The sequence below is a fragment of the Phodopus roborovskii genome, unplaced genomic scaffold, assembly GCF_943737965.1.
Source record: "Phodopus roborovskii unplaced genomic scaffold, PHOROB, whole genome shotgun sequence".
NCBI lineage: Eukaryota > Metazoa > Chordata > Mammalia > Rodentia > Cricetidae > Phodopus > Phodopus roborovskii.
Window position 1 is genome coordinate 4,992,389 of NW_026126415.1, and position 25,944 is coordinate 5,018,332.

General features: G+C 37.4%; 1 protein-coding gene across 1 annotated transcript in view; it reads left to right on the top strand.

The window, feature by feature from the left end:
- Positions 1-20,559, top strand: part of Hcn1 (hyperpolarization activated cyclic nucleotide gated potassium channel 1) — a 331,515-nt gene extending 310,956 nt beyond the window's left edge. Inside the window, exons 7-8 of the mRNA XM_051183089.1 lie at positions 15,711-15,875; positions 19,337-20,559. Coding sequence (XP_051039046.1) covers positions 15,711-15,875; positions 19,337-20,244 — 1,073 coding nt within the window. The 3' untranslated portion in view covers positions 20,245-20,559. The remainder of the gene's footprint in view (positions 1-15,710; positions 15,876-19,336) is intronic.
- Positions 20,560-25,944: the final 5,385 nt, after the last annotated feature.

The following is a 25,944-nucleotide window of genomic DNA, read 5'->3' on the forward strand; positions in this document are numbered from 1 at the left end:
AGTGGTGATTTCAGGAAAGTTCTATTACTAGAATCTTATCTGTGGTTCACCTTGGACTCTTACACGCTCTGCTACTTCTACCAACGCCACAACTAGGATTGAGGACAGAATGGTGGAAAGAACACCAAGGGAGGGCCATGTTTCCCACTATCCTCTCCTTCTCCTAGGAAGGGTTCTCAGTCTGTTACATAGCCCTAGCTAACATGAAGTCTTTGCTTATTCCGTTGCCACGACTAAGGAGTCAGAGTGATCTCTGTTCCAAGATGGCATTAGGTGAAACAGGATGTACCACAAACAGCAAGACATAATTTAGGGAACTGGCTCTCTTTCAGAGTTTTCCATTATCTCAAGGCCTGGGAAAACTCAGAAGAATGTTAATTTTGAAGACATTTTTAAGGTAGATGTTACTGTCATGGGTAGGGCAATTTAAAGTTATTTCTCATAAACTTTTCACTCTGTTTATTTTCTTGTGTTCTTTGAAGTTCTCTACACTCATTTACTAGAAGGTACACTATATCCCTAAACTCTGGTCAGTTATTCTCACTCTCTTACTTTATTAATATGTGTTTTACAAAAATCTTTTCATTGGTTATTATACCATTACGTTATCTGTATGTTCCATCTAAAATGCATATAACCCTAGACTTATGTTATGTAGGTCTTCATAGAAGTGAAGTAACCACACAAACAAGTCGTACATGGACACTGATATTTACTTCATATTCCTTTTTTGCTTTTCCTTTCTATATCTATGTCTTTCTAATTAGTCTATTGACATTCTGATTATATTAGAGTATATTTATCTACTAAATATTAACAGCATTTGTTTTGATCAGTATTTATTTATTCATCAAACCTTATTGGAATCCTACTTTATATGCTAGCCAATGTATCCTGTAATCAGTCTGTCTTCAAGAAAGTAAACAAAAGGAATCTGCATGCCTAAATGTCACTATGATTCAGTAAATTAGGAATGTAAGAAAAATCGCAATTTAAGAAGGCAGACTCTTCCCCAGTTAATGTGAGAGGACACCTCATTTGGACCTTAGCAGTAGTAGGAGATAATGGAAAGAGGAGGTATTTGTAGAATGTGCATTCAAGGCAGAAAGAGTGACAAGTAGAAACTGAATTTAGTAGAGACGTAAGAGTTTCAGGATGTACATAAAATCTATTCGGTGGTATTCTTGGCATATAGTATGTGAGGCAGGTTGCCCAAACAACGAGATAGAATCTAGACCACAAAGGCCTATGCATGTCACTATGAGGTCTTCAAATTTCTTCCTATAGTTGATAAACAAGAATCTAAAGCTTATACCATAAAGATCAATTTTTACATTCAGGAATAAACATTCTGATGGAAGAAAGAACCTGTGTAAGCAAGTAGATGGGAGGATGTTAAGGGCCCAGGCATTATTGAGTACCTATCCCTGAACTCACCCACATCCTAGCTACTGTGAAAATCCAACTTTCCCCACCAACCTCCCTTCCTCTGCAAGCAGGGGGAAGGTACAGCCGCCCCCTGCCTCCTAGCAGCCTGAATACTTACTGCTCAGAACCCAAATTCGCCTTAGGCAGCCTGAATACTGTCATGCTCTGTGGGTCACATACTTCCTACCACTAACCCCCAAGTCATGTGTACCCCATTTCCCCTCCTCTGTCATGCAGCATGAATTATGCATTAACAGAAGGGAGACTTGGGATGCTGAAGTCCCTCTCTTTTCTTGAGATCTCAAGGCTTTAAGGGTCTTTGGAGGGGTCTTCTTCCCTCCATTTAAGATGGGGAGGCAGGGAGGTTCACATATTTGGGGTAAAGTTTCCTGGTCTGGTCTTGAACTTATCAGACCTATCTAAGGCAAGGGGTCTACCATCAAAAGAGAAAGTCCCACCCCTAGGCCTTTGAATCTTTTGTATCAGGTGAGGAGGGTGAAGGAGAAGCTAGCCATCTTGGAAGTTCATCATCTTTATTCTCTAATCAGGGTCTCTCATCCAATCTGTTTGTCTGGCGGTGAATCTAACTTCTATTCCCACATGCCATATGTCTGTAAATATAAATACAACATATGTTCATCAATAAAGGTGAAAAGAGTCAAGAAATGCATTGAGTTTTTAGTGCTTCGAAAAGACTTCAAATCTGAAGAACACGCATGTTATATGCATCATACTTAAACATTTGTTGGTGTCTTGGCCTTGTCTCTGTTGTGATGAAATCCCATGACAAATGCAGCTTAGGTTTTATCTTAGCTCACAGTGTCAGGTTATATTCCATCGGTAAAAGGAAATCAAGATGGCATAAACTGGAAGCAGCTACTCTTATCCACAATCGAGAGGAGAGAGAGAATGAATTCATGCAGGCCAGTACCCGGCTCACTTTACACTGTTCTATATAGTCTGGGACCTCAAATCAAGGACTGATACTGCCCATTTTTAGGCTGGACCTTCCCATGTCAATCAACATAATCCAGACACTCCCTACCGACATATCCACAAGCCAACTTGACCTAGGGCCACTAAGACTTTCTTAAGCTTGCTTAAAGAAATTTTAAGAATAGTGTTGGGTTATGATGCCTGAATACGTTGACCTCTTTTGTTCACTGGTTGATTTATTCATTCATACTCTAATAATCTGTCCCTAATTGTTATATGTCAGTGACTATGATAGGGAAGCAGGAATGGAAGTGGATGTTAAGAAGGGAAACATCTTCCTGCCCCACCACAATTTACATTTTATTTTCAACAAAGAAACAAACGGAAAAATCAATGCATCTCATAACTGTACATGACTATAACTGACTTAAAACAATAAGACAGTTTATAGGTAAGAACATTCAGTGGTCAGCATTGTTTCAATCATATGCTACTTTACCTGAGCTGGCCTCGGTTAGCCAGCCATGTGCCCCGTGGGTTAATCACTGGGATTACAGTGAGCATGCCGTTGAGAGCTTTAGTCATCACCGCACTCAGTAGCCCATTGTGATGACTCAGAGAAAGCTGCTGTTCAGTGTATGTGTAGGAAATAATAGGGGTTATCCTCGGAAAGGTTTCTTTTGATTTTTGAGGAGCCAAGAGTGTATAGAAGGAAATGGTGTCGTTATATTATGAGAATGTTGCTAGAAACGTTTGCTGCACTTTTCGTTTCTCACATCCCTCACTTAATTAGCTCTGCAATGCTTCCAGGCCGTACGTCACTGTCCTTGTCACCATCAGCGAAATTAAATCTCAAATGCTTTCTTCCACATTCTTCTGCCATTTGTAAATCACTGTTTTCCTCATGAGAACTCTCGGTCAAGATGAGCTTACACTACTACCAATAATGTTTTTTTTTTCTATTTTTTTTTTTTTACCCAGAGTGATAGAAAAATTTCAGAATAACCCAAAGTGTAACTTCATACTGTCATTTCTAAGACCGTAAAACATTTTTAAATCTACAAACTCGGATTTTTTTTTTCCTACTAAAAATGTTGCTGTAGACTTAAGTTTATCTTGAGTGTATTTCTGCCTGTGGCAGAATAATCATAGGTAGAGACAGATGTCAAAAAGCCTTTTGACAAACACAGAACTAGTTTATATAGCAGCAACTAACACGTGTGCATTTCTAGGCTGGTAACGTATTTCGCAAAAATCTACTGTTATTATTGGGTTATTCACTTAGTGCAAAGACTATTTTCTTTTTAAAAAATAATAAACAAAAGAATATTAACAAAAGAACTTTCAGAAATATTTAGTTGGTGATTCAAATGATACTGATTTTCTGTCATTCACAGAATAATAGTCTTTGGTAAAAGACTAAGATACATGGAAAACTCTATTTCCTGAATGGTTTTCTATGAATCTAAAACTGTGTTAAATAAAATAACATCCACTAAAAAACAATTTAAGACCTGTAAGTAATAATTGATTTATTTTTTATCTGAATATTAACATGATATGTTCTTAAATATACAACAGTAAACTATTGATTGGAATTAACCAAATTTGATTTAGTAAATACAAATTGATCCTATCAAACTTACTAAGTATGCTTACATTCCATCTGTGTGAAAATTCATTATTAAATCACGTTTACTTTGAAAATATGAGAGCTTTCCTGTGTATAATTCAAGTAAAAAGTACAGTATAGGTTTATGTTTAATTTAATATGGAATACATAAAAGACTATCGGTGGATCTTGAGAGCTAGCTCAATGGTTATGATGTGAACTTGTTCTGCCAGACATCCCATGTTCAATTGCCATCACCTAAACGGCAGCTTAAAAGTGTCAGACTCCATTCTTGGTTATCTGACACACTTTTCTGAACTCCACATATTTCTGTCATGCCAACGATGTACAGGCATACATGAAGACTGAAATGCTCATACCCATACAAATGAATTAAATGCATGAAAAAAAAATTAAAAGGCTATATGCTAAGTCAAGGGATGGAAAAGGAGAAATCATATCTGCTGGCATATATATAGCATTTAACTTAGAACAGTAGAAATATCTAATATCTGTTAAAAGCTTTGTGCCCTAAATTGAACAACAACATTTGTGTCAAATATTAATGTAAGTCCCTAAGTCACAGAGCCATTTATTGAGACCTTGATCAATAATTGACAGATTATATAAATTTGAAGTCTGTTCTGAAGACAAGACATTGACAAAGATGATGATGAATGTGGCAGAAGATTAACAGTGATTATTGCTATAATATTGGACAAAGTATTGATAAATGAGGTTATCTCATTGAATCTGCATCGTGAGTGGAAGGTGACATTTATGTATGTAGAGGACTTTACAAATGGTGTTGCAAAAATAATGAAAACACACACTTGAGGAAAATGACTAAAGCTTGGGTTGTGTTGATTGCAAGATAAATACTTAAATACATAAGGGTAGTTGTTTTGCATATAACCATTTTTTTGTGACCCAGTAAACAACACAGAGTGAGACATACAGATAAACCTAATTCGGATTAATGGAAAATGACTTCAAGGTGTTTTGCAGTGTCATTCCCTCAAGAAAACTGGTTTTAAAAGCCTAACAACAACTTTTTTTTCCTTTATGCCAATATTATCAAGATAATTTTATTGCCAGTTTAATTTCCATAAAGGTACAAATAAATAAGAATTGCCAATGTAATTCTGAAGAATCTTTTAATAGTTTATTAAGTTTTATTTTAGGACATAGTTAACAAATGCCCATTGAATTTGTATACCTATCATCTAATTGAGAAAAAGTCACATCTTTTTCATTAACACATATTTCTATTTGATACAAAACTGATTTTATTAGAAGCTACCTAAACATTATTTATCTTTTTGCTTCTGTGAAAATATGATGAAACTTAGTCATATATCCCAATATAATTTAAAAAAAAAGATTTCTCTGATCATATACTGCATCTATCCAAATAGAGTCTCTTCTCTCCTGGTCATTGTAGTCTCTGAAGCCCAGTCAGTACAATCAACTGGAACTTCCGTGATCTGCCACTGAAATTTATATTTGAAAAAATACATCTGAAATAGACAGAAATAATGTCAGACAGAAAGGGGGAAATGTGTGGGGCATCAGCGAAACAAGTCTCACTATTTGTTATTAAAGCAGTGGGATAAATAAAGGTTTGTCCCACCACAGCAAAGGTATCATTCTACTGTTATTAGGTAAACAACATACTGTATGGTAACAGGTAGCACTGTAGTACGTACTTTCTCTTAAAATAACAAAACAAATTAAACAAAAACAATGAATTCTATCTCTTCCAAACACACGGGAACAAAGTATGAATCTCTTGAACATCTGATAAAGTGAGTCTTCTAACCATGGCTTGGAAAGGTTATAATCACAGCTCAGTTAAGTTTTGGAGAGAAAACAAGTTTCTTTTCACTGGGTGAAGGCCAGACCATCTTTCATGGGAGAATTTCCTGGGTTGTTTTTGTCACGCTAGCCAAATGAGTCTGGAATATTGTTGGTTTAAACACAAAAGATAGTGTGTCATGCGGCTAAATTGTTGGAGGTTTTGACCCACTTTTTTATTTTGTTTAATAGGATAGGCTAATACATGCTTTTGTATTCTTTACTGTTTTTAGTCTTCCTGGATTTTTAAGAAGAATCTTTGACAATACCAGGCATACAAATACAATGATTTCTGGCCATTTTTCACCACTGTCAATCCGTTCCATCTTCCTCTCACACATTGAATCCCTTCTTTGCAACAAACCCTTTCCTAACTTTTGTGTGTGTGCCTGTTGTTCTGTCTCTGTCTGTGTTTCTTTCTACCTTTCTCTGTCTTTTCCCCCTGTCTCTGTCTCTCTCTCCCTTCTTTCCTTCCTTCTCCAACTCTGTGTGTCGAATCCCTTGATTAATTATGGTTGCTTCCAGGAGCACAGGAGAGAAGTTAGTTATTGGAGTGTGAAGCACTTATCACTACAACACTGAAGAAAAGAAAACCTGCTCCTCAAGCAAATGTTAATTGCCAGTAATCCCTCAGAGAGCAGTAGGGCTCATAGTCCCTGAGCCTTGAAAGGTGTCATAGAGTTGCTCTATTTAGAGGTGAAAAATCAATAGTCTGTTGTGCTCCATACTTGGCCAACTGTGAGTCTCTGCATGCAACAGTGAAGCTTCTCTGATGAAGACTGAAAGCAACACCAGTCTCCGGGCACAAACATAGATATTTAGAAAGCAGTTTAACAGAATTTCCAGTTAGCAAAAATCAATAGTAATAAGTTCCTTCTCAAAGCCTTTCCCCTTCCCAGGATAGGCTCTTGTCCAATGTTTCAGTAGCAGGCAAAACTTTCTTCCTGTAGTTGTTCTCATGATAGGGAATGCCACTATTGCACGAGTATTTTTTTCCTTTTTAGTTCATGTCAGTACTAGTGATTTGAACTCCGATCCTCACGTTTGTAGAGCATGTGTTTTATTGACTAAATCATCCTTTTATCCTGCCAATGGACAATAAAAGCATGTGTTGTTTTGGAGGTCACTGGGGAAACCTTTGACCAACAACTCATAGGAAGATTTTTGTTAACGTTTTTGGAGGCATATTATCGATGCATGAAGGATTTCTTTGTTCAGATATTTTTAATTCTGTTTTAAAACAAGATTACAAAGTATGTATTGATAATTGCCCTAAGTGAAGTTAAAAGAAATGATATCTAACTTCAGAGCAAAAATAATCTGCCAGATAAAAGGCCAAAGAGCCCAAGATGTAGGCTTTTACTTTACATGTGGTCCCTGTCACAGATTCATCTTTTCATAAACAAACTTTCGAAAATATACAACCTTGTTTCTTAATTTAGTATAAAACCTGTGCAGAAAACCAATGTTAGGGTTAATTGTAGGACTGTTGGTCTAACAGTATTCTCGGAACTACCCTTTTTCTCAAATTTCACTTGTCTTAGATTAAGTAACAAAACAATTCTACAAAGTAAATTTACTTATCATTATCAGCACTTAATGCTGTTTTAAATTATTTATTACATTTTTATCAAAAATAATTTTTTCATAAAATATATTTTGATTAGTTTCCCCTTCCACCCTGTATCCTCCTGACCATTATATTTCCATACTTTTTTTCGTTTTTATGAGGAAAAACAAAGAGGTAAATGAAAAACAAAGAAGAGTAAAATAAAGCAAAGAAACAGAAAAAAGAAGAGCAGCAAAAAAAAAAACACATACATAAGCACGCACACACACACACATGCACACAGACACACACACACACACACACACACACACACACACACAAAACCCGTAAATACCAAAACCAGAAACCATAGTATACAGCAAAAGACTAGTGAAGTAAATAATGAGTGAACAAAGCAATATTCAACAACAACAACAAAAATCTCCAAAAATACTGTTGAGCTTGTCATGTGTGGCCATCGACTGCTGGGTGAAGATGTGAGTAAGGGAAATGCTCATCAATTACTGATAGACACGCAAAATTGTATAACCACTATGAAAAGCAGTCTTGAAGCTCTTTAGGAAGCTGAAAATAGACTCACTTCAAGATCCACCTACACCAAAGGACTCTGCATCCTATTACAGAGATATTTTCTTATCCATATTCAGAAATTAGGAGCCACCTAGATACCCATCAAAACAAGAATGTCTAATAAAAATGCGGTACACAACAGAATATTATTCAGTGGTTAAAATAAACAAAATCATGAAAGTCATCATAGAGGTAACCAAAAAAAAAAAAAAAAAAAAAAAAAATTCTGAGTGTAGTAAAGAACGATGCTTCTTGCATTGGGAAGAGATCAACAGAATCTTAACTGGAAAAAAAAATCAACAGAATCTTATCTTCTTCAGGATGGGTTTGTGAGTGCAGGTGTTTTCCTAGTTGGAAGATTTGTTCACACAGTAACTTTTTATGTTTGGCTTTCACAGAGTGCCAGCTCGGAATGAAACAGACACTTGAATATTGGTTTTCTACTCAGTTCATGGCCCTCTCTGGCTCCCCACACACAGTAGTCAAGGATCTCAGTATGGCCTATCAAAAGCAAGAGAGACTTTGAAAGGGTGGGTGGGATCTGCTAGCCAAAAGAATGCATTAACATACATTTCCAAAAGCAGTTACATGAAGAAATAGGTATATTCTGGGAGGTGGCTTAAGGTTAACTTCTGTTTATTCTATGGAAAGCACAGGGGTTTGGGGGCAGGAGATAAAGCATCATAGGAATTTTCTTTCCTTTTTTTATTTAAATTTGAAACAAGGTTGTTTTACATGCCAATCCCAGTTCCCTCATCGTCCCCTCTTCCCCTCCCCACACCTCCATCCCATCCCCTTTCTGCTCTCCAGGGAGGGTGAGGCCTTCCATGGGGAGTCTTCAAAGTCTGTCATATCATTCAGAGCAGGGCCCAGGCCCTCCCCGATGAGTCTAGGCTGAGAAAGTATCCTTCTTTGTGGAATGGGCTTCCAAAGTCCATTCATACACTAGGGATAAATACTGATCCATTACTAGAGGCCTCATAGACTGCTCAAACCTCCTAACTAGCATCCATATTCAGGGGATCTGGATCAGTCCTATGCTGGTTTCCCAGCTTTCCTGCTGGGCTTCATGAGCTCCCCCTTGTTCAGGTCGGCTGATTCTGTAGGTTTCTCCAGCCTGTTCTTAACCCCTTTGCTCATCTATCCTCCCTCTCTGTACCTGGATTCCAATAGATCAACTAGTGTTTAGCTATGGGTGTCTGTTTCTGCCTCCATCAGCTACTGGATGAAAGCTCTAGGATGGCATATATGGCAGTGGTCAATCTCAATCTTGTGGAAGAGCTTTAAAGGTAACCTCTCCACTATTGCTTAGATTGTTAGCTGGGTTCATCCCTGTAGATATCTGGACATTTCCCTAGTGCCAGATTTCTCCTTAAATCTATAATGGCTCCCTCTATTATGGTATCTCTTCTTGTTCTCTGTTTTTTCCCTGTCTCAAACTTTCTGCTCCCTCGTGATCACAGGAATTTTAAAGGCAGAGAAACCACAGTGGTTCCAGTGACTCAGGACCCAGGACATGGGGAGGGTGTGGTGCATCAAGCCTGTAACTCATGCACAGTTACATTTTCAGTCACTCTTTATCTAGAACAATGACAGACTTCTTTGTTGGTCATTTGATGAAACCCTACTGCTGGGAATAGTTCTCTAGTCTTGTGTACACTCAATTAGAACTGCTTTTGAGTTCTGTGATAAAACATGGCAACTTGCACACACAGGACCTTTCAATAGAAGCAACAAGGCAAATTTAAGGAAAAGTTTCATGAACTAAACTTTCCTCTGCATGCCAAAGTTTTGATTATTTCCTCCCAAATAATCTTTTACCTTCACTCAGAGGACAGTTGATGTTTTTTTTCTTCTTCTTATTTTACATATTGATCCCAGTTCCCTCTCCCTCCTATCCTCCCATGTCCCCTACAGACACTAACATCATCAATCCACTGCCTAGGGAGGGTGAGGTCTTCCATGAGGGATCATCAAAGTCTGTCATATCATTTGGGGTAGGGACTAAGCCCTCCCTCCTGTCTCTAGGCTAAGGGAGTATCCCTCCATGGGGAATGGACTCCCGAAGTCCTTTCCAGCATTAGGGATACATCCTTTCCATTGTCAGAGGTACCATATACTTCCCAGGCCTCCTAACAGAGACCCACATTCAGGAGCTCTGGATTACTCTTATGCTAGTTTCCCAGCTAGAAGATGTTTTTCTTTTGTGTCTAGCTTCAAATATATGGGTTTGCTATCACCTGCCAAGCTCAGTTGCAGCCTCGTTTCACTATGACTACTGGAAAATGTTGCCCTGCATGGTCAGTACAATAGATTTTTTGCTGAGGCAAATGCCTGTCACTCACTTGTAAACTTATCAAAATTTCTTTACATATCTTTATTTCGACTTCTAAAATTTCCCCTTCCAGTTTATTTTGGAAAACAAATATAGATGAATATTTTTGGTGAGGAATTTGCCTTTCAAAGAAAGATGAGAGATTTTTCCCTGTTTTTTTTTTAAACAGTATTTTACATATAAACTCATTCCTGCTGTAACATTATAGGTGATGATAAAGCTTTCCATTAATAGAAGATTGTGCTCTGTACCAAGTTAACCTGCAACGTTCCTATATTCTTACATGGTTTATGACTTCTCCCTCAATAAAGTGTCCCATGAACCTGTACTCTAGATTACTAAACCCTACTGCCATCTTACTTCTGTGTTCTTTTCTGTCTTCTTCTTTCCCTTGGCCTATGGAATATTTGTAATGGGTTTTTTAAGATTTTTAAAAACACGGTTCTTGGATTTCTAATGCTGGAAAGAGTGGTGTAATTTCCTCATTATGTATTCCCTGTGGCTTCAAAATACTAGTAGTAATAGGGATGCTGTTACAATCATTATCCCTTAATTTCTATTCCTTTTGTTTCTTTTATCCAATTTCTCTCAAATAAGGATCCTGGCCCCAGATGTAAATCTGATAACTACAATTACTTATCCCTAATGACACCTTGGAGCTTTAGAAAATGCAGAAGTTAGGTCTGTTACGGATTAGGAAACCCTAACATGCCTTTTAACGAGGTATCAGTTGGTGGCTATGAATATTAAGGCAAGAAAACTCTCTAGAAATCATTTATTTTCACATTAAACAAACCATAAAAGTGTACATTTAAGATTGTATTGTCATATATGTACACACACATTGTTCAGGAGGTGAGAGAGTTGGGTGAAGTATTTGAGAGTAAGTTTATTTTTTGCTGTAGTAGGCTTCTCTAATAAGTATACAGTGAGTCTTTTCCAAGATGGAGAGGTATTTCTGTAATGTTTTTGTCCCATTTTATGTGAGCATATGAAGCAACACAAGGAAAACAGAGCTGACAAGAAATCACTTCACAAAACACATCTGAGTTCTCTAAGAGATGAAATCATTTGATGAATTTTTCAAGAGCTGGCTGCTTTTTAAAGAAATTTATAATGCGAGGTGTTTGATTAACTTTTAAAAAGTTGAGTGTTGACAGATTTAAAACCAAAGGGAAATAACTGGAGTGATCTGATACATTTTTAAAGCTGGTTAGAAGAAGCAAGAAGTCTGTGGTAGTACCCTCCTTAGCTTTTATTTTTTGTTACATTTATGGCCATTGAAAATTTAAATCCATGTATATTCACACTGGCTAACACGGGGATGACAATTGCTGTTTCTTATTTAGCCAACCGTTAGTCTGAGAATTCCTAAGACAATCAGTATCTAGTATTCAGCTTACCAAAATTTAGTAGTGTAAGCATGTATTTCATATCTGTTCATGAACAATACTATGTAAAGCTGATTTATGTAGACATTAGACAGCCAACAGAGTCACAATGAAATGAGAAGACAACAATGTAAATTAGGAGAGGAAGGAGAATGAAGCTAAGGGCGGGCGGGGGGGGGGGGGAACGGGTGGAAACCACAAACTTCAGTAGAACATATCTGTAGACAACAAAGGAACATGATGTCACATCAGAATGTTTGAAATCAATTAGAATGAGATGAGAGTCTCCTGACTTATAGAAGATAGAGCCAATGTCCCAGCAGTTATGATCACTCTACTCTGACAGAAGACTAATTTATATCTTTTAGAGAAATGAGTCCATTTAATATAGGGTGAGGGCTATGAATTGCTTAACAAGCCAATAGCTTTAGATGACCTAAGTAATCATAAGTAACAATTGCCAACAGTATAGGACAGAACACAGTAAAGTATAGGCTAGCCCATTCCCATGTGCAGTCAAGTTAACAAATCATTATTGGAAAATGGCAAGACTATATTCTGGGCCATTAGGATATTTATCAGGTTATACAGCCTATCAATTTGTAACCATTCTGGTATAATACCCATATTTGAAAATTTATCGTTCTTAGTCTGTCTTAGAAATACAAAATTTGGAATACATAATAAAAAACTGGTACTTAATGTTCTTACCTAGTCACATTTCTTTAGATTTCTTCTCAAAGCTATTTAACATCCAAAATACTGCCATAAGACAAGCTTGATATGCAAATTGGTAAATCCAGATGTTAATGTCTACTATGCCATATGGAGACAATATTTTGTAAGTTCTAATGTAACGAATAGAACGACCAGAAAGATAATAGATATGAAAGAAAAACAGAAGGGGACTTTTCTGACATGTTATTAATGAGACACTGGATTAGAAAGGTAAGAAAATTATCTGAAAAAAAATTTAGCATTTTGCTGCATAATGGATAATTACTCTTATTTTGTGATACTGAGATTTAGGAAATGAAGCCAATATCTCTTTGGTTACAGTGAACAACTGAGTGCCCCATTTCCCATAAATTCTAGGACTCTGGCAAAGCACCTGACTATAGAAAGACTATCAGGGAGTCTCTGATTTACTCTCTGTCACTGGGATGTCAAACTGTTAGCGAGTTCAGTGAACTCCTTCTGAGTTGGAAAATGCTTGGAGCTATTTGCACTACCTCTGTAAATAACTGCCTGTATAGGTGACAGTAATGTCAAGTGGAATTAAATGTTTAGGATCAGGGTTAACGAATGTCAGCAAGAAGAGCATCAGGCAGATAATGCATCTCATAGCTAAAGGGTTATTAAAAGTAGTCACATGGTGTGCTAGGGCAAATCTAATCCCCCAAACTACAGTCTTTCTGGTGCTGGAGTTGGGCTCAGCTTTCTAATGTGCCTGTGACAGGGCACATTACCCAGTTTTCATCTTAGACAAGTTCAGTAACCTCTTAGCCACATCTGTAATTGTAGTGTAAAGCACTCTGGGAAAATCCTACCTAGACAAATAGGTCAAGCTCTCATTATTTGAAAAAATATATATAATACATTAACAATATTATCTGCAGGTGAATGGGTTTATCACTAAGTACATTTGTGCTGCAGATCTTCCTTTGGAATATGGAACTGCAGATTGAATCTGAGTTCTTGGCCATGCTATTCAGCACTCTTCCCCTCAATAAAAGAAGTGTTTACACTTAGGATGCCTCTAGCTAGGTCCTCAGAAATGAACAAAGAGGATGAGCTGACAGCTGGGGAAATGAATACAGTTCTGAAGACATGTGGACACTTTGATAAGTTTACATTTTAGATTGCAGGTTTATCAGGAATCATATTTCCCTCCTAGGTTCTTGATTTCCTCTTGTTTATGGAATCAACTTGAACATCTCAAAGCAACTTAAATTTGTTTACTGATGATTTATGACATATCTGTATCTAAGAAAACGATGGTAAATTTTCTTTAAGTCCTTGCAAACCCTTAGAGGTATTTTGTGTGGCACAAACCAAGTATATGACAATTTATATTAAAAATTTGTTCTATCTAGCAGGGGAGCCTGTTTGTATTATCTGAATCTCAATAACAGAACACAGGGTCATAGTTTATAGAATGAAAAATTGATAAATAATTCACTTTGTAGACTTTGTTGCTTTTTGGCTAATTGATTCAACCAGCAAACATTAAGCAACTATCATTCACTATGTAGGCACTATAGGCATAAGGGATAATGAAACTTTTTGGATTAGATATGAATAGAATCTATACTACAAATTTGACTCTAGTCAAACTCTAAAGATGTTAATGAGAGTGTTACTTTTTTTTACAATGTCCAAACAATGTAGACATTTTTCTGGAACTTCTCTACTAAAAGTCATCAGTCTGGGCCATACTTGAGGACTTAAAATCCTCAGGCCCATACCCTTCATCCTATACCCAAACAAGAATCTCTTATAAACCATATGTTTTGAGATGCATAGCTGGATCAACAGGAAATTAACTACTACTGCTGTACTAAGCCACCATGGTCAGACGCTCCCTCTCTGATTCTTGGGGAGGCAGAGGAATGCTGTCTGATTTGTTCATTTGGTTTCCTCTCTGCCATCTTGACATCTATCCCCATATTTTATCCATATAAATAATAAAATGGTGTAAAAAGCATTCTAGTTGCACACTATTAAGTGTCTGGTAAAATCCTTCACTGAACAGTACGGATATTTGGAAACAGTTTAATTGTATAAGAAACTTTGTGATAAAAAGTTTATTTGTATTTACATGTACTTGTTTATTTGTTCACATGTTTGTCTGTGTACATATACATGTGGGTGGGCATGTGTCATGGCGTACGTGTAGGCAGAGATCAGGAGATGATTATGCCAGTCAGTTGTTTTGCTTCTGCAACATGGGTTGCAGTTAGCATTGGTAGCAATTCGCTTCATCTAACGGACCATTGGACCATCTCCTGTGCTCCTAATCAGTCATTTCAAAGACAAAAAGAAAGAAAGAAAAAATGAAATTACTCCCAAGTTTTAGAAATGGCAAAGCCTACAAGCACTTTATTTAATTAATAAAATTTTGAAAGTAATGTTTTATAGATTAGTTAGCAAACTGGAAATCCTAATTAGAAACATGAAGTTACCGTATTTTGAGGATGTCAATTTCAGTGAAGAGTTCTTGGGTTATATTTAGTTAGGAGGCTGCATTTTTATATTTGAAACATTCTTTTCTTCATCCTAATCTCAAAAAGAATACAGAAAGTACACTAAAGTGTCCTGTCTGTCAGATCTTCACATGAACCTCAGTCCTACTTTTTTTTTAATACAAACTTTCTAAGCCAGTGCTTAGACTCACTTTTGATGCTCTGTATCATACCGTCTGCTTCGTGTTCCCTAGTGTTCACATCTTCTTGTTAATAATGCCTTTTTCTTTCAAATTCCTTTATGGATTCCTTAACGTCATTCAAAGCAAACCCCCTTTTGTTTTCTAGAGTGGCAACTTCCTTCTCTCCCATGTGAGCCCAACGCCTTCGTTGTTTTGAAAACAATTATAGTTTTTAAAATGGGCATTGTCCAGTGACAGACGGTCACCACTGAAAACATACATACAAGTAGCAGTATACAGATTGAGCAGGCTACGTTGAGGGACCTGCATGTGTACACATATAGATGTATGCGTGTAGTAACAATCTGAAAAAAAGAGGCCGTGAGCTTGAAGGAGAGTGGGGAGGGCAATGTGCAGGGTTTGGAGAAAGGAAAAGTAAAGGACAATTGTAATTCATATCATAATCTGAAATATAAACGAACATTAGTAATTGGATGGCTTTAAAAGCCAAATGGATTTCCTGGCAAATAGAAAATGGATGCCTCTAATCATTGTCTACACTCATGAGTCTTTTTAATTGTTTGGTGCATTCAAAACCTGAAAAAGATCCTTACCAATCAAGTCACTTTCCTTTCTTTCTGCAGAGATTTGCCTGCTCACCAAGGGCAGGCGCACAGCCAGTGTTCGAGCTGATACATACTGTCGCCTTTACTCCCTTTCGGTGGACAATTTCAATGAGGTCTTGGAGGAATATCCAATGATGCGAAGAGCTTTTGAGACTGTTGCTATTGACCGGCTCGATCGGATAGGTACTCTTTAACTTTCACTTTTCCTCAAGCACAAACTCGTTTAGTTTCAAATTCTGGTGCGTAGATCCCTTGTTAATTTGTGTGTGTGTGTGGGGGGGGGAGGTGGGGAGGGGAATAGCGTACAACCATTTAGTAAATAGTTGTGTAGAAAGACCCGAGGTCGTTCCTGTTCCTTCTAAGTGTTCTGGATTGATTTGTCCGTGTCTGTTTTCACCAGCTGTACAGTCTGATAACCCAAGTGATACCACTTCAGTTTGAACCTTCAGGTAAAAAGTACTAGTACAAATTCCAGATAGCACCACAATAGTATTAAAAGCCAATGCCATGAGTCTATATTACATCCTACATTTTATCATAAGGTCCTTCTTAATCTCTGTGGGTCAGTTTTACATTTTATACTCATATTAAAATTTAAAAACGTACACAATTTAATCTGTCTTAGCGGAAACGCCAAAATGTTTGTAATACAGACTCGAAGAGAATAAGCCTCGGTAGACATGTTTTACATAGATGTTTACTTTGCAAACATCAATGGTGTGAAGTCGTTTATGTTACCAAACAGAACCTATTAGTTATGCTAAAGATTTGCATAGTTTCCCCCCCCCCCCAGCAAAGTAGGGTCACATTGTCTTGCTGTTAAATTCGATAGCTATCCCAGATTATGCTGATAAAGTAGTTTGAGTTCATTCTTCCAACTTAAACCATTTTGTCTGCCTTACCTTTCCTTCCCATCTTCCTTAACATAGTTCTGCACTACATTCATTGTTCAGCTTAAACACCGTTCCCTGTAGATGTTTTTCCCTGGCTTCTCACCACACACTAGGCAGAATTCTCATATAGTCTTTACATTCCCCCCTCACAGTACTGTCTTTATCTTAGCAACTGCTTTTAAAAGTATTAACCTTTATGAGTGGAGAGAGCATCTTTCACCCAACATTACACTTGCACTATCTGGTCCACAATGCATGTGGAGGAGGAAGGAGGACGAAATAAATACACCTGAAGCAGATGGAGTTGGGGTCAGTTAGAAATAAACAAAAGGTGTCTAAAGGTCCTCATCCTTTAAAAGGTAAGGTCTTACTATTTATGACAGCCTCACAATTTCTTTCCTTCTGTATAGCACGGGATGAAAGATTTGAAGGGTCAAATGATAGATAAAATAAAGTACTGTATGGAGATTATCACAGGGCACAGCAAACATATCAGAAGTTCATGTTGACAACTTAGCCAGTTCATGGGACATACTCATCCAGAGAGAAGGCACCCGTGAAATAAGGAGACATTCCTAAAAGCAGGATTTGAAAACGATCTCATTTTTTTTTTTGCTTTGTGAGTATTCATAGGAGACACAGAGTTTCCTAAATCAAATAGACATTTTTAGATAAATTATTAAAATCTAGTATATTCAGCAATTTCTATCAATCTGGTTCATCTTCATTCTCTTCAAAATTATAATTCCTCAAAAAAGTTAAATGGTTTAATCAATAATACAATCTAGTAAGCACCCAACTTTTGTATTTTTGACCCTGATAAAACTCTAACAGTGCACTAAAGCCATAATAATCATTTTAATTATTTCCAGAGATGTAGATGCTTTAATTATGAAATGTTGACTGTTCAAATACAAAGCAATGTTTGTTGTCCATCTCACTTGTGAGATGAATTCTTTAGTATTTATTGTAATCATATAAACATCTGTATTTGTTATTGACACTAACATAAGAGACTTTTTTTTTCTTTAGGAAATTATAGGGGCTTTGAAGAAAGGAACAATAACTATTTTGGCAATGATATAAAATGATCAAATTTCTCAGCATCCAAGAAAATTACCACATAGTATACATAGTTGCAAATATACTCAGCTACTTTTGAAATGGGGCATAACTTTAGAAGTAGGGCATAACTTCTTCACTTTTCAGTTACCATGATCATTTGGGTATTTGTATTTTATTTTTGCATATGTGTGCTCTTTTTTATTGAAAACACATTCTTCTGTCATGTTATGCATCCAGGCCATTTCCCCCTTCCTCCACTCCCCCTACCTTCTTCCCCAAGTCCACTTCGCCTCTGCCATTCCCTTGAGAAAAAAACAATCAGCCTCTCCCCAAGAGACAACCACCAAACACAATAGACAGAATACAATAAGACGAGGCAACCCAACAGGAGGGAACGAGTCCCAAGAGCAGGCAAAATATGCAGAGACACACCTGCTCCCACAGTTATGAGAATCACAGAAACACCAGACCCGATACAGAACTCTGCACGCCAGGTGCTTAATGCTTCCGTCGGTGAGCCAACGTGTCTGTGTCCCGCCTAGCTGATTCAGTGTTCTGATGTCCTCCATATTTTTACCTATTTTTTTTTATAGAGTTGATATTGTGTCAGGGAATGCCAGCTATTTCAAAACTCTCAAAAAAAATTATTATAGGAAGAGAAGCTAAAGCTCATTCGTGTCCTGGAGTGAGCTGAGAGATTCGGAGATCTGTGCCCCACCCCATCCCTGGGCTCTGTACACAGGAGGGAAGCTCATGAGTTAATAATCCTCAATGCACATGCACATAAGCATCCCCTGAGGAAATTTGCTTGCAAATGCTAAATCTAGACCCCAGGTCAGGTGTTCACATGTAATTGGTATTTGGTTTTGTTTATTTATTAATTTTTTTTTAAGCTCCAGAATAAAGAATCATTGGTACCTGGCACTGGTCAAAGGCTAAATCTCAATCTCTGAGACAGTTCTTTCTTCATGAAACTGTATAAAACAGTATCAGATCCTGCGATCTGGATTTGGCCTGAGGGAGCGCCTTTCTACAGGCACTCACATGATTCAGAGAAGCTAATTTGTCATCTGTAGCAAGGCTTCTCGATCCAAAAGTCTTCCTTTCTTCCTTCACAGCCTCTTTTCTATCTACCCCAGATTTATAAGCAGCGATCTTAACTTTCCCGTGTCATAAACAAGATGAGCACATCTGCTCCATGATCCTGAGGATTGTATAAATGGTTCTTCCTAAAGCCTTTTGTTGACTGTGTGCCCCGAAGGAAATAAATGTCCCGGTGTTTTCTCTTACTCTCCATTGCCTTGCCTTGCAAACACAGCTTGAAATTAAAATAATGATTCGAGGCCCAGCCTGACCCAAACAGGCCCTCTCTACCCTTCAGATTATGCTCCCATTATAATTATATGCTCCTATTGTGCTCTTTTATAAAGCAGCTTTTGTTTTTGCCATCTTTTGTGTTTCCAGTTTTCCTTAAGTAGAGGGTGAGATTTCGATGCAGACATCTGTGACATTGTACACAAGGCACAAGTTTCACTTCTGTTCGGCGGGACAGCTAAGTTCTGGACTCCTAAACCCACGGGGTCTTGATGCTGAGAGATACATCACCCAGGAGTAGCCTGTCTCTTGAGGCATTGCCGGTTGCTTTCAGCCTGTCTTAAGTGCCTATTTTTTCTCCTTTGCTGATAGGCAAGAAAAACTCCATTCTCCTTCAAAAGTTCCAGAAGGATCTGAACACCGGTGTTTTCAACAACCAGGAAAATGAGATCCTCAAGCAGATTGTGAAACACGACAGAGAGATGGTGCAAGCTATCCCCCCGATCAACTACCCACAAATGACAGCCCTGAACTGCACATCATCAACCACCACCCCGACCTCCCGCATGAGGACACAATCTCCACCTGTCTATACTGCGACCAGCCTGTCTCATAGCAATCTGCACTCGCCCAGCCCCAGCACACAGACGCCCCAACCCTCAGCCATCCTCTCTCCCTGCTCCTACACCACAGCAGTCTGCAGTCCACCTGTACAGAGCCCTCTGGCTGCACGAACTTTCCACTATGCATCCCCCACGGCTTCCCAGCTGTCACTCATGCAGCAGCCTCAGCAGCAGCTACCGCAGGCCCAGGCACCGCAGACTCAGCAGCAGCAGCAGCCGCAGCAGCAGCAGCAGCAGCAACAACAACAGCCACAGACACCTGGTGGCTCCACACCGAAGAATGAAGTGCACAAGAGTACGCAAGCACTTCATAACACCAACCTGACCAGAGAAGTCAGGCCCCTCTCGGCCTCGCAGCCCTCGCTGCCCCATGAGGTGTCCACTATTATCTCCAGACCTCATCCCACTGTGGGCGAGTCCCTGGCCTCCATCCCTCAGCCCGTGGCATCTGTCCACAGCACAGGCCTCCAGGCAGGGGGCAGGAGCACTGTGCCACATCGTGTTACTTTGTTCCGACAGATGTCCTCGGGAGCCATCCCCCCCAACCGAGGAGTGCCTCCAGCACCGCCACCACCAGCAGCCGTGCAGAGAGAAGCTCCCTCAGTCTTAAACACAGACCCAGATGCAGAAAAACCACGCTTCGCTTCAAATTTATGATCCTTGCTGATTGTCGAAGCAGAAAAGAATTAACTCCTAATAAACAAAATATTCACAGATATTATTTTATTCTATCGGGTGGTAGATCCCTATAGCCTACTCTGAAAAAGATATTTTAGACAGCTCTGGCCTTCATGCAAATGTAAAAACATATATACATATACAATTAAGTATATATCTATATCTCTATATATAAATGCCCAAGAACAGTCCAAAAGACTTGTATAGCATTTGGTGTTACCTGTCCTCCTTTCTTTAAAACCAATTAAAGGATTTAACCCGTTGTTGTAAGGTCATTGATTTCTAAGCTACTTTTACTCAATTCCTTTAACGTATGTATTTCTCTCTTTTACGAAGAGTCCTTGGGGGGGTCAATGGAATCAAAGGCAACTCCAATTCGTTCCAGAACAGCACCAATCAAAGCTGTACCTCTGAATCTAGATTGCTAATTATGCGGGATGAATAAGCAGATCCCAGTTTATGGCTCTAAACTGTATTTTGGTGCTTTCAATTTTGAGTTAGGTGAGGGAACACACTACATTCTCAGCCACCATATAGGAGACTAACAGAGGCGTTCTCCAACCTCAAACGTGTTCTTTGATTTGACAGAAAGGTGAGGAGATACTTATCCTCGCATGTTATTGGAACTTTACCAAGACTAAGTCAATGTTAGCTGTAAATAACTTTTCCAACACACCCAAGTTAAAGTAACTACTCTGTGTTGAGTAGAGGTAAAAGTCACTCACTGTTTAAGAATTTAGTTTCATGGCTTCACTTCAAAAGCTAAGAGTTTTAAATTTCACAAAACCTAATAATTTTGACAGTTGTTAAACTGTAATGCAATGGCTTCAGACCTACAATGTTATTTTAACCTGCAATATTTTATGCAAAATTGTATGCTTGAATCTACAGATTGCTTGTATTACACCAGAAATTATTACTTTTCTTCCTTATTGACATAATCAAGCATCTGAAACTAGTCCTGGCATGCTTTATTGGGGCAAAAAAAAAAAAAAAAAAAAAAAAAAAGTAGATTCCAATCAGTCATTGTAAGAAAAGGCTTACAGTATTTCTCACTTCTAGACATATAACAATTCATTAATTGCCTCTTTTAAAATTCTCAAATCTAGAAGTGAGTTTTTTCACTTTAATTTAATATTATTGCTGTTACTATCATTTAAACAATTATTTGCAAATCACAGCTTGGTTTGAAGTTAAATGTGCCGTGTGTCTTCATGTTAGCTGGTAGTTTATTGTGATGTTAATGTGAAGAAATAAATATAATATATCATCACTTGTTCTGGAAATTCACATTTGCCCTATGTATATTGTAACTAAGCAGTTAGTAAATCTTAAGGCATGTGGTAACCAACATAGTCCTTAGATAGGCGGGAGGTTTGTTCTTTTAAATGTGCTGAAGACGGTGTGGACTGGCGACAGGAAGCAGGGTGAAGTTGAGCCTGTCTGTAAGCATTGTTTGTCTGCTCATCTGTTCCCTTAATTTTTTCTGTGAGCGTCAGCCTCTTCTAGGGAAGTCCCTTAGTGACCACACGTGCTTACTGCATCCCACACATGTGGGGATGGCTAGAACTCAATGGGAAGGTTCCCAATGTCCGAGTTCCATAAAATAACCCAAGAGAGTGACCTGAAGTGTAGGTCGTTAGTAGCTCAGGCACGGATGACTCATGTAAGAACGTATAAAGCACACATTCTATTGGGACAGGACCTCTAGACAGACAGACATGAGGACAGAAAACAAAGGCAGAAACAAAAGCTCTCAAGTGGATCCATGTTTCCTGTGATGCCTTTTATGGATCTAACACCTATGGAAAAAAAAAAAAGAGTTGTTATGCTTAACTGCTAACAGTTCCTAACTTGTGTGGAGGCAATCAGCAATGCCAGTCATGGTGACAGGCTGCTGGTGACGAATGACAGCCTACTGGGGATGACGTAAGAGAGAGATCGTTTGGCCCACCTAGAATCTATGGGAAAGACGCAGGACCATTTACATATCAGTACAAAACTCCTTTGTTTTACTAAGATATAAAATTTATCTTTGATTCATTAAGATCATGCACTAGTTCTTTAAATCACTAAAGGTTTACATTTGACAAGGCTAATGGGGTTTGGTAGTAAAATATTTTTTATACGTAAAATTTTTTGAGCACTATTGGGAAGTGTCAGAAAAATTGAATTGCATGATCATTCAGTGCAACCATACTTATTCACTCCGTACTAGAATGGACAAAGAATCTTAAGGTATATATGTTAAATTAACAAAATGGTACAGGGTAAATTATGCACACATATGTATGAATGTATGTACATGTTTAGAAAGTGACTCACATTCCTGTAATATAAAGGTACAGTGCTAGGTGAACATGACTCTTTTTTTTCTCTGTACATAGTTAAGCTCAAATGCGGAGTTTTAATCTGTACAGAAAGAACTGTATTATTGATCTTTTGCTGCTGACAAAATAAGAAAATGTTGGATCCTTACCACTGTATGACCAGGGAAGAGTTAGAGTAGAGTTAGAGTATGTCTTTTGTCTTTGCTCAAAGCCATACATATAAATATAAATATATATAAATAAATATAAATATTATTAATAAATCCAACAGAAAATAAACTAAAATTATGAATATTTTATTGTTGAACTCTAATGAAATGTTTTGCTTTGTCGATGAGTATAGATTTGCTTGTCTTTCTGTCTTTGTATAATTTCCAAAAAGATTTATTCTTGAAAAATCACTATACAATTCTTATAGATATAATACAAATATGCAATTAACATGATTTAAACAGAACATGGATTTCCAAGTCATCCCTTTATTTAACCTTTCCCATATAGTAAAAATTTGTTTATTTTATTCTTTTCTTTATGCTTCTTTAATATGTGGATTTGTTCAGTTTCCAGTCACAGCCATGTTTGCATTCTTGGATAGGAGGATGAATTTTAATTTGTGTACAGGATCTGTTTCATTTGGGCTTTCAAATGCCTCAGAGGAGGTTTATCACAACAAAAATAAATAGTGGAGCACTGTTAAACACAATAAACATAAAATTGTGTTTTGCAATTTTCTGGCATCCTTAAGCAGACAGCCTGCCTCCAGGTCTCTGTGGCCTCTCCATGAGGAGATGGTTACCAAGTGGATGCCATCCCACTATTAAAAGATGGTTATTCTACCATTCACAGACTTAGGTAAACATGGTATTTTCAGGATACTGCAAAGGAAATACTCAAGTTATTCTGCTCATTCCACAGGACATGAACAATTTAAGCAATATGATGAGTTTAAACTTTTAGATACATTATATTAAAACTGTAATTTCTTGTGTTTCAAAGTACAAATAATTTCTAATAGTCTTTCATGATTATTGTATAAAATATCTCCATCTATTATTTACCAACTTATGGTTTTTATTTGACAATTTTACTACAATTTGTCCTTACTTTCCATAATTTTATAATATTAAATCACATGACCATGATTTTTCTCATGTATTTCTCCGGCATTGTAGAATATGTGTCATGCAATGCAAGTATTGGATAAGTTGTTGTTGCTGTTGTTATCATTCATATTCACTAACCCTAACAAAGATTTACTATATGCTCGTCTAGTCTTCCTGAAAGTTTATCAGTCTATGCCATGAGAAAAGTTTATTCTTGGAATACAGTCAGGTACTGAGCTATACTGAATTTTGAATAGTCCAAAAAAAAAAAATAGTCATGAAATATGGAATTGAATATGTGAACTAAATTTTACCTCAGTTCTTTTAACCTTGTCCAAAATAGTTCCCAAATTATTTTTCAAAATCATTTAGAGATTGCTTTCCTTCCCTGAGGCAACTGACATCTTCATGGATGGGTCATTTTGGCCTCAGTCACATCCTTAACTAAGGTATAGGAAACATAAGCTTCCCCATGTAGGAAAATATCCCGGCGGAGTAACAAATCCATCACCACCAAAGATCACTTCCTTCTAACTCAAAGGACACGTCTGATTTTGAATATTTGATTGCTTTACACTTTGTGCAGTTCTCCCGATGAAATGTCATTACTATCTTTTCTTCATATTGAAACCACCTCTCTCTGATACAAGTTGATGAGGAGTGGAGATCATTTTCCAAGCAAATCTGGAATGAGAGACATATTTGTTACAAGTACAATTTTTGATGTCACCGGTTAAACAAGACAAATGATGTTTTATAAAATCAAAATTCTTAGTTAAGACAGGATCTGACACCACCCTCACGTGACCATGCCCCTCTTATTTTACCATAACCCAACCCATTTCCTTAGCCAAGAGTGGGTGAGTAGTGACAAATGGAATTGAAACTTTTGTTGAAAGAAGCTTTGCCAAGACTTGTCCCTGCCCCATTATAAGACTTGTTTAAAGATAATAATAAAATAAAATATATGCAAGACTATGAATTTATTTCCAGGATACTTGATGTAGATACTTGATGTAGAATGACAGTAGAAAGAAAAAAAAATTGAAGAAAGAATCTTCATGTAGTGGTAAATGAAACTTGCTTCTAAAATGTGAATGTTTAACACAGAACTGGTAATTGGAAACAGTCACATCTCACTCAAGCTGGAATGTGTCATAAATTAATGAAAATGATTTTTGAAATGGTCGAACTGGATTTAAATCCTTTGGGGGGGGGAAGCCATTTTTATTATAAGGCCAAAGGTTTTATAATTTTATACTTCAATATTCATTTCATGGAGAGATCAGAGGGTACGTGGTGAAATTTGTGCTTGCTAATATTAAAAGAAATAAAATTAATTGCAACAGAGCAAGAACTAAGGCTACCCCACTGCTTGTGAGGCTGCTGAGCCTGAAGAAAGATCCTTTGTTTGCCAAAGAGTGGGGATAATTGTGGGGAAACCAAAGATTCACCAGCTTTGCATATAAGCACTGTACAGGGTGAAGGGCAAGGGCATGAAGAACCAGAAATGAAGCCAACCTAGAATATATAACAGGGAAATGATTTGACTTCAAATGAAGCTATTTTCCCAGAACTGAATGATGGTACCCTGTTCCACAGACTGACAAATGTAGATATTCTATGGGGATATTTTATTTCTAGTGTAGCATACATCAACATTCAACTTGATGTGTAGAAGCTCTTTATTATTTTGCAATTATTACTATCTTTTAACATTTGAGTAGGCAAACTTATTTATTCAGTGGACACATCTACAAAAAAATCAGTGCATATAGCAATTCTTCAAAAGTAAGGGTATTTTGTATTTCTTTTAGATTTATTAAAAAAGACTCAATATTTCTTGTATTTCTTAATCAGAAATAAGAGAATTTCACCAAAACAGAAGTTAAAATGTTATCAGATTAAGCACAGGTTTCTACAAAGAAAATTTGTAGATTTGTAGAGGCAAATATTTTCTTAAAACATATTGTAGTTTCCACATAGAGTTTAAATTGCGGTCAAGCCCCTCAGAAGCATGAGGAACAATTTTCAAGGAATTATTCACATAACTTGTTTGAGAGATCGAAAACCAATTTGCCCAATGTATAGGGGGCATTTTATTTTGCTAATTTATGTTGTGAAGGTCTTTATTTCTCAGTATTTAAAAATAAAAATTGCTTGTCTAACCCCTTTAAGATATACTGCCAAAATTCTATTGACAGCAAACAGTTCTCAGTGCCTGAAAGTATGATATTCTGATACTT